Source organism: Orbicella franksi, chromosome 13, assembly GCF_964199315.1.
Source record: "Orbicella franksi chromosome 13, jaOrbFran1.1, whole genome shotgun sequence".
NCBI lineage: Eukaryota > Metazoa > Cnidaria > Anthozoa > Scleractinia > Merulinidae > Orbicella > Orbicella franksi.
Window position 1 is genome coordinate 8,921,430 of NC_138157.1, and position 15,181 is coordinate 8,936,610.

At 39.6% G+C, this 15,181-nt stretch overlaps 2 protein-coding genes across 2 annotated transcripts; both read left to right on the forward strand.

Annotated features, from left to right (window-relative positions):
- The first annotated feature begins 26 nt into the window (after nt 1–26).
- LOC145464876 (E3 ubiquitin-protein ligase TRAF7-like) lies at nt 27–10,105 on the forward strand. Its single transcript, XM_081448676.1, has 12 exons — nt 27–591; nt 1,740–1,843; nt 3,245–3,348; nt 3,834–4,106; nt 4,910–5,054; nt 6,202–6,306; nt 6,398–6,475; nt 7,167–7,253; nt 7,917–8,052; nt 8,572–8,720; nt 9,302–9,421; nt 9,544–10,105. Exons 1-12 carry the CDS (start codon nt 114–116, stop codon nt 9,568–9,570), a joined length of 1,806 nt encoding a protein of 601 aa, XP_081304802.1. The 5' UTR covers nt 27–113; the 3' UTR covers nt 9,571–10,105.
- Nucleotides 10,106–11,971: 1,866 nt separating this feature from the next.
- LOC145464740 (tubulin beta-4B chain) lies at nt 11,972–14,863 on the forward strand. Its single transcript, XM_081448524.1, has 6 exons — nt 11,972–12,043; nt 12,137–12,245; nt 12,372–12,482; nt 12,716–13,173; nt 13,764–14,258; nt 14,658–14,863. Exons 1-6 carry the CDS (start codon nt 11,987–11,989, stop codon nt 14,766–14,768), a joined length of 1,341 nt encoding a protein of 446 aa, XP_081304650.1. The 5' UTR covers nt 11,972–11,986; the 3' UTR covers nt 14,769–14,863.
- Nucleotides 14,864–15,181: the final 318 nt, after the last annotated feature.

Here is a 15,181-nt window from a genome sequence, read left to right on the forward strand (position 1 = left end):
GTCTACTTGCAGTCAGCGTTGTAACACAGTAATAAATACATCGTCATGTCCATTATCATGAGATTTGTGCGATAAGTCAAAGTTGTACTGGCGTTCCGATATCGTATCCGAACATGTTGCCTACAAAGTTTGTTGTTCAGCCCTCCGAATCACTTAAATGTCCTATTTGCAGGGAACTTTTCAAAGATCCGGTTATTTCAACTCAATGTGGACATACATTTTGCAGAACCTGCATTCGAAATGGCGTTTCAATCACCGGAAATGCTGCGACGAAATGTCCCCAGGACGGAACTATCTTACAACGACTGCATTTAGTGTCGAATTTAGCTGTGAGAGGACAGGTAGAGGATTTGCTGATCCACTGTAGGCATGGACTAACGAGATCGGATTCCGAGGAAGACTTTGAAATAGACACTACGGGTTGCCAAGAAAAAATCTCATTCGGTCGACGAAGCGAGCATGAAGAGGTCTGCGGCTTTGCGTTAGTGCCCTGTCCAAACAGCTCAAATCAATGTGGAAAATTTCGTCGACAGTGTCTGCAAGATCATCTTACGGTTTGTGCCCAGTACCGTTGTCACTACAGCGTTAAGGGTATGTTACTTTGTTTCGGCTTTTTAATATTATGCTCTGATGTTTAATACAAACTGGATTAAAATTTTATAATGGAGTTCTTTGGTTCTGGTCTGTTTATTATAAGTTAATTGAAGGGATATTAAATATTCATGACAAAAGGCTTCTTTTTTCTTTTATCACGTACCCAGAGATTTTGAATAAAAAACATATTTGCTCTCTGGATATGGTTTATTTGTTTTGTAAAATCAAAACAGAATCTGAAACTTTTCCACCTGCTTAGACTGCTTAGTAACCATCCCCACGGGAATTTCTCTGGATTTGTCAAAGGTGAAAACGGCGGGGAATTAGAATACCCTAAATGCCTACCGACCTGAATACCTTAAAAAATGATAAATGTTAAAAACTTATAATATTATGATAGCATTTTCTTAGTGGGAACACTGAAATGAAATCTTTAGCTTCTTTGTAGGTATATGGCAAACAATTTGATGTCAGTTTTTCATGCATCAATCCTGTTATTGATCATGAATCTTTGTCATAATGTTGTCAAAGTAGCTGTGAATCCACGAGGCGATTTAGCTGAGTGGAGTTGCAGACTACTTTGACAATGTTATGATGAAATTCATTGTCCGAATAAAAGGACAGATGCTTGAAAAACACCAATTTATTGGTAATGAAAATTACCCAATGAGTGTGCAAGAATTACTGCAGTTATTGTAACATTTATTAGTTAGTGGAGATGCTATATGAACTTTGAATAAGTTACATGTTAAAGTCCAATGTATAATGAAGAGCTGTTGAAGACAGCCAGCCAAGTATATCCTCCTTCGTAGATGTTCTTTTAAATACATCTTGTGACTGGGTGATGTGCCTAAAGGACATCTGTCAAGAGGACTAGCCAGCTAATCTTTGATGTAAATTAATGGCTTTTTTTTGTAATCAAAGGCATCTTTTCTGAGGTAATACTATTAATAGAGGAACTTTTTCTTCCTGAAGTTTTGTTGTCAGGTAATGTCAAACTTATTAATAGATATTATTTTCTACATGTGGTTTTGTAGCCTTTGAACATGGCCACCTCTCATTGGTCCTAAGTGAAGGGTTTGACTGCCATTGATGCTTTTAAAGTACTGCTGTACATGAATTATCAGCATCATGTTTTCTTTTAGGTTGTGAATTTGTCGGTACAAAGCTTAATGTAGAAGACCATGATGACACATGCAAGTACAAAAACAGTGTTGAGTGTCCAAAGTGTCAAGCTCTCCATTCTGGGGTATAAAAATGTTTAGGTTATTAGTATCACTTTGTAGTCCTAATTGGAGAGCTTAAACTCCAGGAGGGGGGAATCCCATAGAAAAATGACAGGAGTGCTCAATGAAAATTTTGAAAATAATTCCTAAGAGGTACCAAGGTCCTGTTTTGTGACACCTGTGGCTGGAAATTTTCTTCACCCCTAAGAGGTACCAAGGTCCTGTTTTGTGACACCTGTGGCTGGAAATTTTCTTCACCCCTAAGAGGTACCAATTCTAAAACAAAACATTATCTCCCTGGTCATATTTTCTTGGGCTAAATACCCTAAAAGGTACTGCAAAATCTCCCGCTGTGGACCCTCAAAGGATGAATACCCTAAAAGGCACCAAAACCACTTTTTTAACTCCTAACAGGTCTAATGAGCACCCCTCTCCTTTTCATGTGGGAGTCGCACCCTTCACGGGGCTTAAAACATTTGCCAGATAGTAAATATTACACGTTACTGGCAGACAGTCAGGGACTGACTATGGACAAGTTAATAATGGGTGATTCCAGAAAATATCTATACCCCACTACTGGCAGTATCTTTGTCTAAACCCCCCTTGCCTTGAGCAATTCCAAAATGCTCAACTTCCCCCTGCACTTTTAACTCCAAACTGTTCTATCCTCCATGCCTTCAGAATTCTGTAATCATTCAAACCCCTTCAGGAATTTCTGCTTTTTGTTTCCAACTGATTTGAAAAACCTTCTTTAACTTCCAAACACCTTTATAAATTAGAAATTCATCCTCACTCCCTCCAAAAGACATATGTTGATTTTCAAACAAGCAATGCAAAGAGGAAAAAATCCAGAAAACTCTAAAAACAAGCTCTGACAGTGAGAGATTGGCCTGAGTCTTTACTCCCACTTTTAAAATACTTTCTTAGCCTGGTGAGACTACAAAGTCAGAAAAATGTGGCTTATTCTCTGGAAACAGCAGTTTTCTTCAGTGGGTTTATAAGGTCACACCTGTGCGTTTTGATTGGTAGAATTTGATCCACTGTGTCCATTTCTTTATTTCAAGGTTTATGGTTGTCTTCAATGATTATTATTATTATCAATGATTAACAGCAGCCAAAAGTACAATCATTTGTTAGGTTTTGAACTTCAGAGTTCTTGTGTCATTGAGAGCCACTGTAAATCTCATTGTAATATATATGTATAAAAATCCCACAGTTTTTTGGATGCTTATTTTCAGCGTCATTCCCAGGGTCTTTGTTCTTTCTCGGAGTAGAAGAAGTGAATGCTGGGGATGAGGTTGGCTTGTCTACACTTTGGAAGGCCAAATGTCTTCATTCTTCAATATGTAGACACACCAAAATAGCAGAGATTTTGCAAATGTCAGAATAATATTCTAAAACTCTCTTTATCTTTGTTGTCCCAGTCTTCTGAAGAGCTAAGATCTTCCGTGAAGGTTCTTTCAGAGAGGGTTTCATGGCTAGAAAACAACCAAGATGCTTTGGTGACACAAGTTGAGCAATGCAACAGGTAACGTGCTGAAAACATATGTTTATATCTTCAGTTATTTTCCTGGGATATTAGTAACTGTTAACTGGGAGAAATAAAGGTGTGTGGCACTGGATTTACTGGTATTGTTGAACCATCTGGCTTAATTTGGATCTGTAGAGCTGAACGGACATTGACACATTTATCCTGTCACTACTTAAAACTAGTAAATAATAAAATGAAGATGTTTGTACATGTATAACTGATTTAAAATACAGCTTATTATATAGGGTAATATTGTTTTTTTAATTATGTTAGGTGAACCTCTCCCTACAAACACCTCAGTCTATAATTTGGACACCTTTATATTACAAACAGTTCTCTTGGTCCCAGAGAAATATACATGTCAATAATACAGACGCTCACCTCTCACCCCTTTGGTGTCTGTTTGAAGGAGGTTTGACTGTTATTATAAATAAATTTTTATTGACCAATCCAAACATTAATGAACCCCTATTTTCTAACAGTACTATTTCCAGATTGTCTGAGACAGTAGAAGACCTAGTATTCCAGGTGGAACAGCTTACTGTCATACTGAAGCGATCATCGCTGTATCGTGAAATGTCAGTGACGTCCATTCCTGAAACAATTAACAGCTCTCAAAGCACAAGCCCTGATGATACAATGTCTCATTCACATGCACATAAATCACTAGTCAGACTAAAGAATTCCCCTGTGGTGTCATCACAGCAAGATATATGGAGTATACCTTGTGTCTTTAAGTGCATTGGCACCTTGAGGTATAGTACAGTGTTTATTTTATGATTTATGTGAATGGAATCTGATGACAGTGTATAAGCTAACAATAGACAGCAGAGTTAATTATTATAACTATTTCATACACAAGTTTGAAAATATATCGAAATAAATTACTGCTTACTGATTCAGGGGTTTCTTTAATTGCCAGTCACTGGGCAAATTGACTGACTGTGTGGAGTCTGTGAATGATTATTTTGCCTGCCTGGTTGGACCATCTAGAGGAAAGTTTTTCTTATAAAGAAGTTCAATTCTAAACAGTTTTTGCCCGTCTGTAAAAACCAGTTAGCCTCCTGGTGAAAATGTTTATGAAACCCCTGACTGATTGCCATTCTTTTTGCTTAAGGACTTGATGATTTAGCCATGATGATTCTTTGTTTATTGGGCAGACCCAGGCATTGCAGATTTTTGCCTCTAATTGTTGTATTCGAAGTGCTTGTGACATATTGGGTGCCATTTACACCAGCACAGCTTTTTAGCGGCAATCATCCAGGAAGTTTGTAGCCTTGATTATAATCAAACAATATTTGTGTTGTAGATATGTCACAACCCTATATATCAAAAGGGACAATTGTAAGCACAATTATTCTGTCAAAATCAATCCTCAGATTTGAGACACCTGGATGAGAGAGTCACTGTAAGAATGAAATGTCTTGTCCAACTAAGATTTATTGTAACACAACAATGCATTGGGACTTCAGTCTGATGTCTAATTACTTTCTATCCCTTTAGGCCAAGAGACTGATAGTACAATAGAAATTTTGCATGTCAATTCACTATCTTTCAGGGGTCATCGTGGAACCATCTGGTCAATGGTCTCCAAAAGTCATCGGCTTTTCAGTGCAGGAGGAGATAAAGTCATCAAAGTCTGGAACATGGAGAATGTGCGGCTGGCTAGATGCACCGAGGTCCTTGAGGGTCACACTAATGATGTGAGTGTGCAGGGCTAAAGTAATTCATGACAGGCATCATTGATCCTTTTACTTCAAAGAGGGAATTGACAATGAGCGATATTAGTTACTTATTTACTGCATGGGGGTGGGCGAAGCCATTGGAATATCTTAAGTTTGTACTCTGAGTATAATGAAGGGAGTGGAGGTGGGCAAATAAATTTGAATTCATTTGGTACTCAAATGGGTTTCTGTCAAACTTTCGGATGAGAATAGACATTTATTATATAAATAAACCTGGGTTATTGGCCAAGTGTAAAGTCAAGATAACTGGATATAAGCCAAGTCATTTTTTTCATGTTCATCTTGCCTGCTCGGTTAGTCGATTGCATTGGAGGATTTGGTTCATCTTGCCCACCCTCAGTGTTAGCCATGAAATAAATGAAACTACAGTCAAATCTGTATTAGGTGGACACCCTCGGGACCCATGCTAGTGTCTGCTTAATACGGGGTGTCTGTTGAAAACAGGCTCTCTCAGAATTCGTCTTAAAAGGGTCATATTGATATTCATCAGTATTAAAAGACTTGAAAGGGTCAAATAGCATTCTCTTGAATGGTCGAGAACTCTGAAATACCGTAACCATAAACAATGACAAGAACTCTGAAATACCGTATTTCCATAAACAATGACAAGTACAGTGTATATGAGGTAAAGCGATTTAAGTATACAGTAACAGTATCTATATTGATCGAATCATGTTAAGGTTTACTAAATCAAGCAAGAACAAATGTTCTGTAAAACCAAAACCGAATCACAAAATATTGCATTTCTGTGACAGCTCAGTTTGTTGGCAAACCGGTCTACTAAAACGTGGACAGAAAAATCATGCATTCTTTTTGCAGTGTCCGTTTGATATAGGTTTCTAACAATAGAAATGACCATAAAAGTCAAGTTTAAGGTGTCCGTGTCTGCTTAATAGAGGTGTCCGTTGAATACAGGTATTTTTTACAGTGAATGTGGAAAAGAAAAATGGGACTCACACTGCTGTCCGCTTAACATGGGGTCCACTCAACACACGTTTGACTGTATTGCCTACCCCCATTATGTGCTCTTGGCAATCTCCATCCTGTCATGAAATTTTTAACATAATTGTAAATACGTTTCTATTTTCTTCTTCATTTTCTCAAGATTCACACTATGTGTGTTGGAGGTGGAAAACTATACAGTGCAGGATCAGATCAAGCAATTATCTCTTGGAACTTGGAAAATTTGACCCTGCACAAAAAAATTGAGGTTTGTTGTACCATAATAGCAAGCAGCTTTCTCTGGCAAGTCGAATGCAACTCTTATTTACTTGCCTGAAAAATCTTTCTTGTTTCCTCAGAATGCCCATGACAATATCATATGTGCCATAGTTTACAACGGAAAGTACCTTTTCACCTCGTCTCATTCATGTATTAAGGTGAGACAGTCCACTAAGACTTTGTCATGTCATATCGTCCTGTACTTTGTCTCAGTTAGGAGTTTCAACAAGTCACTAACTAGGTGTAGATCAAGCTTGCATTTATCCCAACGAATTTGTTTTCCAAAACTGAAAAACACATTTTGAGGTGTCTTAAGAAACTGAGGATTTTCTTGTACATTTTTCGGCTATTTTCAAGATGGTTTTTTTCTCACTCTTTAAAAAACGAGAATCACGCATTTCTCAGATGAGAGTGACATCACCCGGGAGGGTGGTAACTTAACGCTAAGGCACATGGTGTAATGTTACATGTATGTACAATACAGACTTGATAATCATCACCCTTAAGTGAAGCGAGAGGTTTATCTTCTAGCGACCTAAACCAACAGGCCAAGGAAATATTATTGGAAAGGACTTTTAAAAGTCTATGCACAATGTTGCACCGTGTGCCTTTACCTTGAACGGTGGCATGTGATTTCTTTCGTTCACCTGGATCAAGTTGGATATCAAGTCCCATTTGGATTCCACCCCCCTCTACTTATTCCCATTCAAGATCTTCCGAGTACATTCCCATTTTGCACCCCTCTCCAGTACTCTGCCATTCTTAGGTGATGGTTTTGGTCACATGATTGAACTGTTATCAGAAATGACGTTTTTCTCATAACTGGATTATCAACTGACTCTAACGAAGGTATGGGATGCTTCTACTCTTCAAGAGGTACATGAGATGCAGGATCTTCATCACTGGGTCAGAGCACTGGCTTTAGACATAAAAAGAGTGAGTGTTCTCTCTTAACAGAGGTCCTCAATGCATTATATACATAATACGTACGTTCCATGTACGTAGAGTGAGTCACATTATTATATCTTTTACAAAGTCGTTGGACTCCTTAATTAACGTACTGGCAAGTCGGAAAGTCACTGTCCTTTATCTGCAGAGAGCAAATTTGCGACAGATTTCGTACTTTCGTTCTGTTATTTCGTTCTCTCTCTTATTATAGATGCACGAGCAAAAAGTCAGACAAAACCTTTTTGCCGTGCATATTTGACTATGGTAACAAGGAATATAGGCCCTTCGGGCCTTGGCATCCCCCGTAAACAACAAAACCTTTTCTTCACGTGTTTATTTGTTGCACACTAGCAACATTTGTTAGGAAGCAAAATTTGTTTCAAGAGAAAAAGAGTGAGTGACGTTTGTTCTTCTGTAGCGTATGTCTCGAGGAGACTTATGTTACACATCAAGGATTAAATAATTTTGGGAAACGATGTATGCACAACAACGTCAGTGTTGTCGTGTGTTGGACCGTTACGTGTTTTCCAGCTGTTTTCAATTCTATTGTGAATTGTTTTAGAGGGAAAAAGCTTGTATCAAAGTTCAGCTTCACTGGTTTGGTCTGTCATTCCTACATCATTGCAATGCTTGTCTTGTCTTATCTTGTAGGAAAAGCTTTTTAGTGGCTCACACAATGTGGTTCACATCTGGGATGCTACAGGCTCGTTTGGCCTCCGAGGAACAATCGATCACTCGCTTGGATCTGTGTACTCTTTAGCTGTCACTAGGCATTTTATTATTGTGGGTAGGTTTTTTCACTTTACCTACAGTTACAGTGTAAATACGCCACACCTTTGATAAAAGGTAAATTTAAGTTTGTGTACGAGCCGAGTGGCCCATGAAGCTTATCTCCGGTTTCTTTGTAGCATGAAGCGACTAGGAGTATTTCTACTCCCCCTGGATGGGATGCTAGTCCGCTGGGGGGTTACCCCCTGTAGGAGGTGCGGTGGCCTCATGGTTTCTGCTCTCGACTCCGGATCGAGTTGGCCAGGTTCGAGCCCTGGTCGGGGACATTGTGCTGTGTTCTTGGGCAAGACACCCTATTCTCGCGGTGCAACACACCTTTGATGCCCAAGAACTAAAACAGCTGCCATGTCGACCTGACGCCTCTAGAGGGGATATCTCATGTTGCTTAAAAATTTCTTGCAAATTGCTATTCTTTTTGTCTTTCTTTTTTCTAAAGACGCGATTTTCCTTTCGTCCGCACGATAAAAGCTATTCAGTTTTCTGCATCTAAATACTCTACCTCGCCTCCCTCTCACAGGCACGTACAATCAGAACATTCACGTGTATGACGTAAACTCGTACCAGTCCATCAAGGCGCTTGTTGGTCACATTGGTACAGTCACGGCACTTGCCCCTGCAGTGACAGGAAAACTGCTGTTCTCGGCCTCCTACGATACGACTGTGCAGGTACAGTCACGCGTTAATACTTTTATTGTCATAGCAAAATAATTGGATGAGTCCACTGTAGCAGTCGACTGACCAGTCATTTGAATCAAGCTTATTCTTTGATTGTTGAAGTATCCATCCAGAGATAGAGACAACAAGGGCGCTTTTCATTCAACCAAAAACCTATCGAAAGGGAGACAAATGGTACGAAAAATTTTCTTTGAAAGATTTCGCTGGAAAACCCGAAAACTCTTGAATTTCCGAAATGCGATCCATCCAACCGAAAATTCCGGAAATTTGGGGCGGAAAATAAGATGGCACGAAAATTCCCGGTAAGAAATTTCCGGAAATTTGGGTATACCTCGCGAGGTTGTCCTCCTGTCCGGAAATTCTGCAAAATGCTGTCTTATTCGCCACTGGAAATTTCTGGACATTAAAATCTGAATTTTTGGTCAAATGGAAGGTACTCTAAACGTCGATAGCAATGTTGTGAACACACTGTGCATGCGTCGGGCACGCGCCCAAGTGTGACAAACACGCCCCAATCTTTTTCAAACAACCTGTCGAGCCCGTCAATTGACTTTTTTTTTTTAACTCCTCAGATTTGGAATCTGGATACTATGTTACCCATGCAAACGCTTTCAAGACACGAAGGAAGCGTCAACTGTGTGGTTATTCATAAAGATTTACTCTTGTCAGGCTCAGAGGATATGGAGATCAAGGTTGGTTTTATTGCCGTAAAGTTTCAACAAAGAAACGTATTTAGCAGTTTTACGTGACCTACATTAATTACCGCTTTTTAAGTGATGCCTAAAGGTGTAACATTGTTGTTGTTGTTCTTTAGGTCTTCAAATACTTCAAAGCGGAGTAAACTTTCTACACATGTTCATCTCAGATGCAAGATCGCTACAAGTTCGTCTTTGCCCCATCTGGAGTTAATCTCCCCACTACCATTCCGTGCTACAGTCACTTACGTTTTCGTGCAACGAAAGGCACTTGTGCTACGAGCCCGAGTCGAGTTTTCTATGAGTGAATAGTGAACGAGGCGCAGCCAAATTGACTTCATTGCTCATAGGCCCGGTAGTCTAACTGTTGTTGTAGACGCCAAGTAATTACAAAAATAACCGTTTTATACATTTTTTTAAGTTAAAAATCATGAATAATGGTCGCTTTCAAGAGCAGAGCGCAGTGCGCAGGATTTTACTCAATGAGCGAGTGGACAACATTGAGAGAACCAATCAAATTCACGGAAGATGCTGAGTATCTTCTGAAAATTAAATAGTTACAAAGGAAACGTTCTCTCTTGGTGTGTATTATTTTATTTTATTTTTGTAAATAAATGTGACTCGTGGGAGTCAGTAATGAATGCTTTAATTGTTGAATGTTTCATACTTTTTGATATTTCGAAACTAGTGGGATTACCCTTCGACAAAAAACCCGAAACGTAGATAGCCTGTTAGATCGTTCAGTGAAGCAGTTATATTTTCTGTGGTGATTACAGTCAAACCAAATCAAAACAAATCACTTCGTCCGAAAATAGAGTAGCTTTTAGTTATCGATCGATTTAAACTCGTTGTTGCCTAAAACACGTGACACATACAGAAACGAGATGGCGCTTTTTTCAACCATCAGGAATAACTTGGTACCACGCGTTTTCCCGCGCTTGGTAAGGGTTTTGTTCCGGCTTCTGATTGGTTCATTTCTGCCCTGAGTGACTACCGGTATTTTGGTGTAAAACAAAAATGGAAGTGTAGAAATTGGAGGGAAGAGTATTAGGGAAAAAAAATATCTCCCTGCTATCATCAGTCAAAGCACGCTGCATGAATTTTTTCATTTCTACAAACAATTACAGAGTCCAAGTTCACCGTTAATCTAGCAAAAACCGAAGGATCTAGCAAAGGATTAAAGTGGATTATATACGGACAAATCGAATTCAGGAACATTTGGAAGTTTTTTATGTGTCGAGACTGGAGAGGTCACTCGATTTGTCGGCTCATTTTAGAGTGGCGTAAGATTTGATCCAGCGGGTAAAGACGAAGTCGGTCGAACAATAAAGACACAATAAGGTAATTAGCTTCTTTTGATTGTGACCTGCTCGACATTAAGAGCTCTTTCTGTCTTACTATTCCAAAAAATGTCTTTGCAAGAGCAGTGTTTAACTGGGTCGTATAGTTCTTCAAATGGTTTAGATGCTTACATTTGCCCAGTAATACAAACAGTAAAGTTTGGTAGGGCGTGGAAAAGTTGTCCTCGGGCTTTGTATAACTCCAAATTTGTACTGTTAGTTAATATTACTCAACAATCCAAGTGGCAGTGTCATTGTTCATTTTCGAATCAGGCGAAGAGAAACAAACGAAACCTGAAACGGTGCTAATTACAACGAGTACGTTATTTTTTGCCATTGTTGACCCAGGCCTTGTTGAATATCGAACAAGTTATTCCTTTTCAACTTGCTGGAGCAAAGGCGACATACAATTGAACCTCGCCGCTTATCCGGCTCGAAATGCCCGCCATTTTCAACCCATGTTATGCCATTTTCTGTCTTTACCAACGGTTAGCTTGCCAAGCTGACCGAGTTATTTTTCGTGTTTTCCTTAAGAGCTCGTGATAGCGAGGTTTAACTATATTGAGCACTAGAATATATTAGTTATCTCGTTTAAGAACCGCACGTTTACTCGCACTGTGTTAATTAGTTTGAAGTGTCCATCGAGTTGTGGCTGTTCATTCACGGTTCATTGTTTCCTCAAATCCAGCTTCCTTTTACGTGGCACGTAGAATAAAAGGAGTCTAAGTGACTTATTTTCTAAAGTGATCTTTGATTGGCTATGACGAAATTTGCAAAAGATGCTCTGTCAGTGGAATGTTCTGACTGGAAATTTTCAACGAAAATGAGCGTTGTTTCATTCACTCGAAACCAAACTTGATGTGTAAACATTGATCTTGGCAGGCAATAAAACAAAATTAGCGCCCCCTTGAGAGACTGGTCTGCTTAACTCGATTACTCCACTTAATTAAAAGAGTGTTTCGTTTGTATAGCGATTGTCAAGGCAAATACGAGAACCTGATTAATATGCAGGACTTTTTGGATTCATTTTTTACGACCCACTTGGGAATAAACAAATCCAAACATGCTTAAGAGCGACACCCATTGTTGGCCTGGCAACCGGGAGTTTATGAAACGTTACCGAGCCGTAAACGATTTCAGTTTGAATCTGTCAGCCAAAGAGAGTATTCTTTATCTGCAAGAATATTTTAGCGTAGTCATCGATAATAAACTACTATAAAAAATGCGGGAGATCGTACATATGCAAGCTGGTCAATGTGGAAACCAGATTGGCGCCAAAGTAAGTGACGAGTTTTGCCTTTTGAAAGTTTGAAGTTCTTTATTTAATTTCTCAGGTTTGTGCAGTTGCTAATAGCATCTGATTCCATCTTAGTTCTGGGAAGTTATCTCCGACGAGCACGGCATTGATCCAACTGGCACATATCACGGAGACTCCGACCTTCAGTTGGAAAGAATAAACGTTTACTACAATGAAGCTACAGGTAGGTCGAGGCCATTTATTAAACAACTGAACCGAGATTTTATTGTTTGATTTGCCCGCCATATCAACGGTAACTGATGCCGGCTTTTTAAAAGTACCTTTTTCTTTTTGCCTTGTGCGTCCACAGGTGGAAAATATGTTCCAAGAGCTGTCCTGGTAGATTTAGAGCCAGGAACGATGGATTCTGTTAGATCAGGCCCGTTTGGTCAAATCTTCAGACCAGATAACTTTGTGTTCGGTAAGTTTTCTCTCTCTTGAAAAAACTGAATTCCAAAACAAGAGCAATTCTTTAGTGTTTGTGTTACATTTCCAAGACTTGTATTTACTGAGAAACCTTAAAACGAGAAAGATACTAGATAGTACGCTGCCTTTTGAAAACAGCACTGAGTTAAATCTCGCTCATATGCAACATGCCTACACATACAGAACTTACTACATATCATACTCAGAAATCAGTTATCTTTTTTTCAGGTCAATCTGGAGCAGGTAATAACTGGGCAAAAGGACATTATACTGAAGGAGCGGAATTAATCGACTCGGTTCTAGATGTTGTTCGAAAAGAAGCAGAAGGTTGCGATTGTGTTCAAGGCTTTCAGCTTACACACTCGTTGGGCGGTGGAACCGGCTCGGGCATGGGAACCCTCCTTATTTCGAAGATCAGAGAAGAATATCCCGACAGAATCATGAACACATTCAGCGTTGTGCCATCACCAAAGGTATCAGACACCGTTGTGGAGCCTTACAACGCTACGCTGTCCGTTCATCAGTTGGTTGAAAACACCGATGAAACGTACTGCATCGACAATGAAGCTCTGTACGATATCTGCTTCAGAACTCTGAAGCTCACCACACCAACTTATGGAGACTTAAACCACCTTGTCTCTGCTACAATGAGCGGTGTAACAACCTGTCTTCGATTCCCCGGCCAGGTAAGACAAAGTACCGATTCAAATCCACTGCCGACTTTTGTAATATAAATGTCAAAACTTCGCGCTCGGGAAAAGTACTTTTAGATCAGGCGTTAGTTGTCAGCTTTTATCAAGAGAGTTGTTTTGTTTTTCGGACAACAAATACTTTACGCTGTTGGCTTAATGAGGCCGCAAATTAAGCGCTAATTTTTTTTACACTTATCATATAATTTTCAGCTTGTTCGAACAAACGTTAGCTATATGTCGCCATGGAAACTGCTTCCAGAAAGACCCGGCAAAAAGTGTGACGTCATGCTTTAAGAAAGTGATTTGAATATCTCGACATCAAAACAAACTTAACTAACCTTAAAGTAAATAAAAAGCTAATCCACGGCTCCATTATGAAATTTTAATGTAAAATGTCTTCATCTGTATCAGAATTGGTTTGTCAGCACATGAATTGTGAAAACTGATTTTCCTTCTTGATCCCTAAAATCCCCTCCGACAGCGAGTAACAGCTGAACTGACGGATTAAAGGTCAACATTTGAAAAACTTTTCAACTTTATCTTATCTTATATTAACCAATTTGGACAAATGTTGTTGCTTGCAGTTGAACGCTGATCTCAGGAAACTGGCAGTAAACATGGTTCCTTTCCCTCGTCTCCACTTCTTCATGCCTGGCTTTGCTCCACTCACCAGCAGAGGATCCCAGCAGTACCGCGCCCTGACAGTACCAGAACTCACTCAACAGATGTTTGATGCCAAGAACATGATGGCTGCCTGTGATCCAAGGCATGGACGTTACCTGACTGTCGCGGCAATGTTCCGTGGCCGCATGTCCATGAAGGAGGTCGATGAACAGATGCTCAATGTCCAGAACAAGAACAGTTCCTACTTTGTGGAATGGATCCCCAACAATGTCAAGACAGCTGTCTGTGACATCCCTCCTCGTGGTCTGAAGATGTCCTCCACTTTCATTGGCAACAGCACTGCCATCCAGGAACTCTTCAAGCGCATCAGTGAGCAGTTCACCGCTATGTTCAGGCGAAAGGCTTTCTTGCATTGGTACACTGGTGAGGGCATGGATGAGATGGAATTCACTGAGGTAAATATCTTTTTCTCGCCGAGCTTAAACACGGACTGTTATTATTTAAATAAAAAACAAATACATAACTTTTTATTAAAGTGTCAAATGTATTTGCACGTTTGTGTTAATTGGGGAAACGGTAAATAAATAAACAAATTTTTCAAATAGGACATAATCTATTAAGAATCCCAACTGGTGGGAGCTGACCAGTTAGGTATTTACACAACGCGGTCCAGAAGCTGACTCAGATCCAGATAGCGGTAGAGAGGCGGATTTGGACTAAGGACCTCCAGATTTCAAATCCAGCGCCCTAAACTACTCGGCCACGCCGCCTTCACTAAAGAGCTCGCAAAACTAAAGGGAAATTGAATGAAACTGAAGTGTTACCTTAGTTAATGATCTTCAATTTTTTTACAGGCTGAATCCAACATGAACGATCTTGTTTCCGAGTATCAGCAATACCAGGATGCGACTGCTGAAGAGGAAGGCGAGTTTGATGAGGAAGAAGAGGAGGGCGAAGTAGCATAAAATATAGAATCGCTTTTTTGACACGTGATGCCATTATCAACTTGAAGTGAAACATTTGTCATATCCTAATTAATATCGAGAAAGAAATTCTAATATGACACAGTGGTGTCATCTCGCCTTCAGTGTCTCGCTTCTTAAATTCTCCTTATAGTTCTCTGTACATATCTGAAACAAGGGTTAGGAGAATTTGATCGTATATACCAACACAATTTCCCTTTTACGGTAGTTTCCTTTCTACATGATACGCATGCTTAAGTTTTACGAACATGTTAGATGTTTTTCAAAGGGTTTAAAGGGGACAAGTCACGGATTGTGAAGACGAAGATTATCTTTAGTTCACGGCCTCAAAATTGAAGTGAGAATTGAACGAGAGAGTCTGATCCCTGACTGGATCAGACCACCCTCTCCCCCGG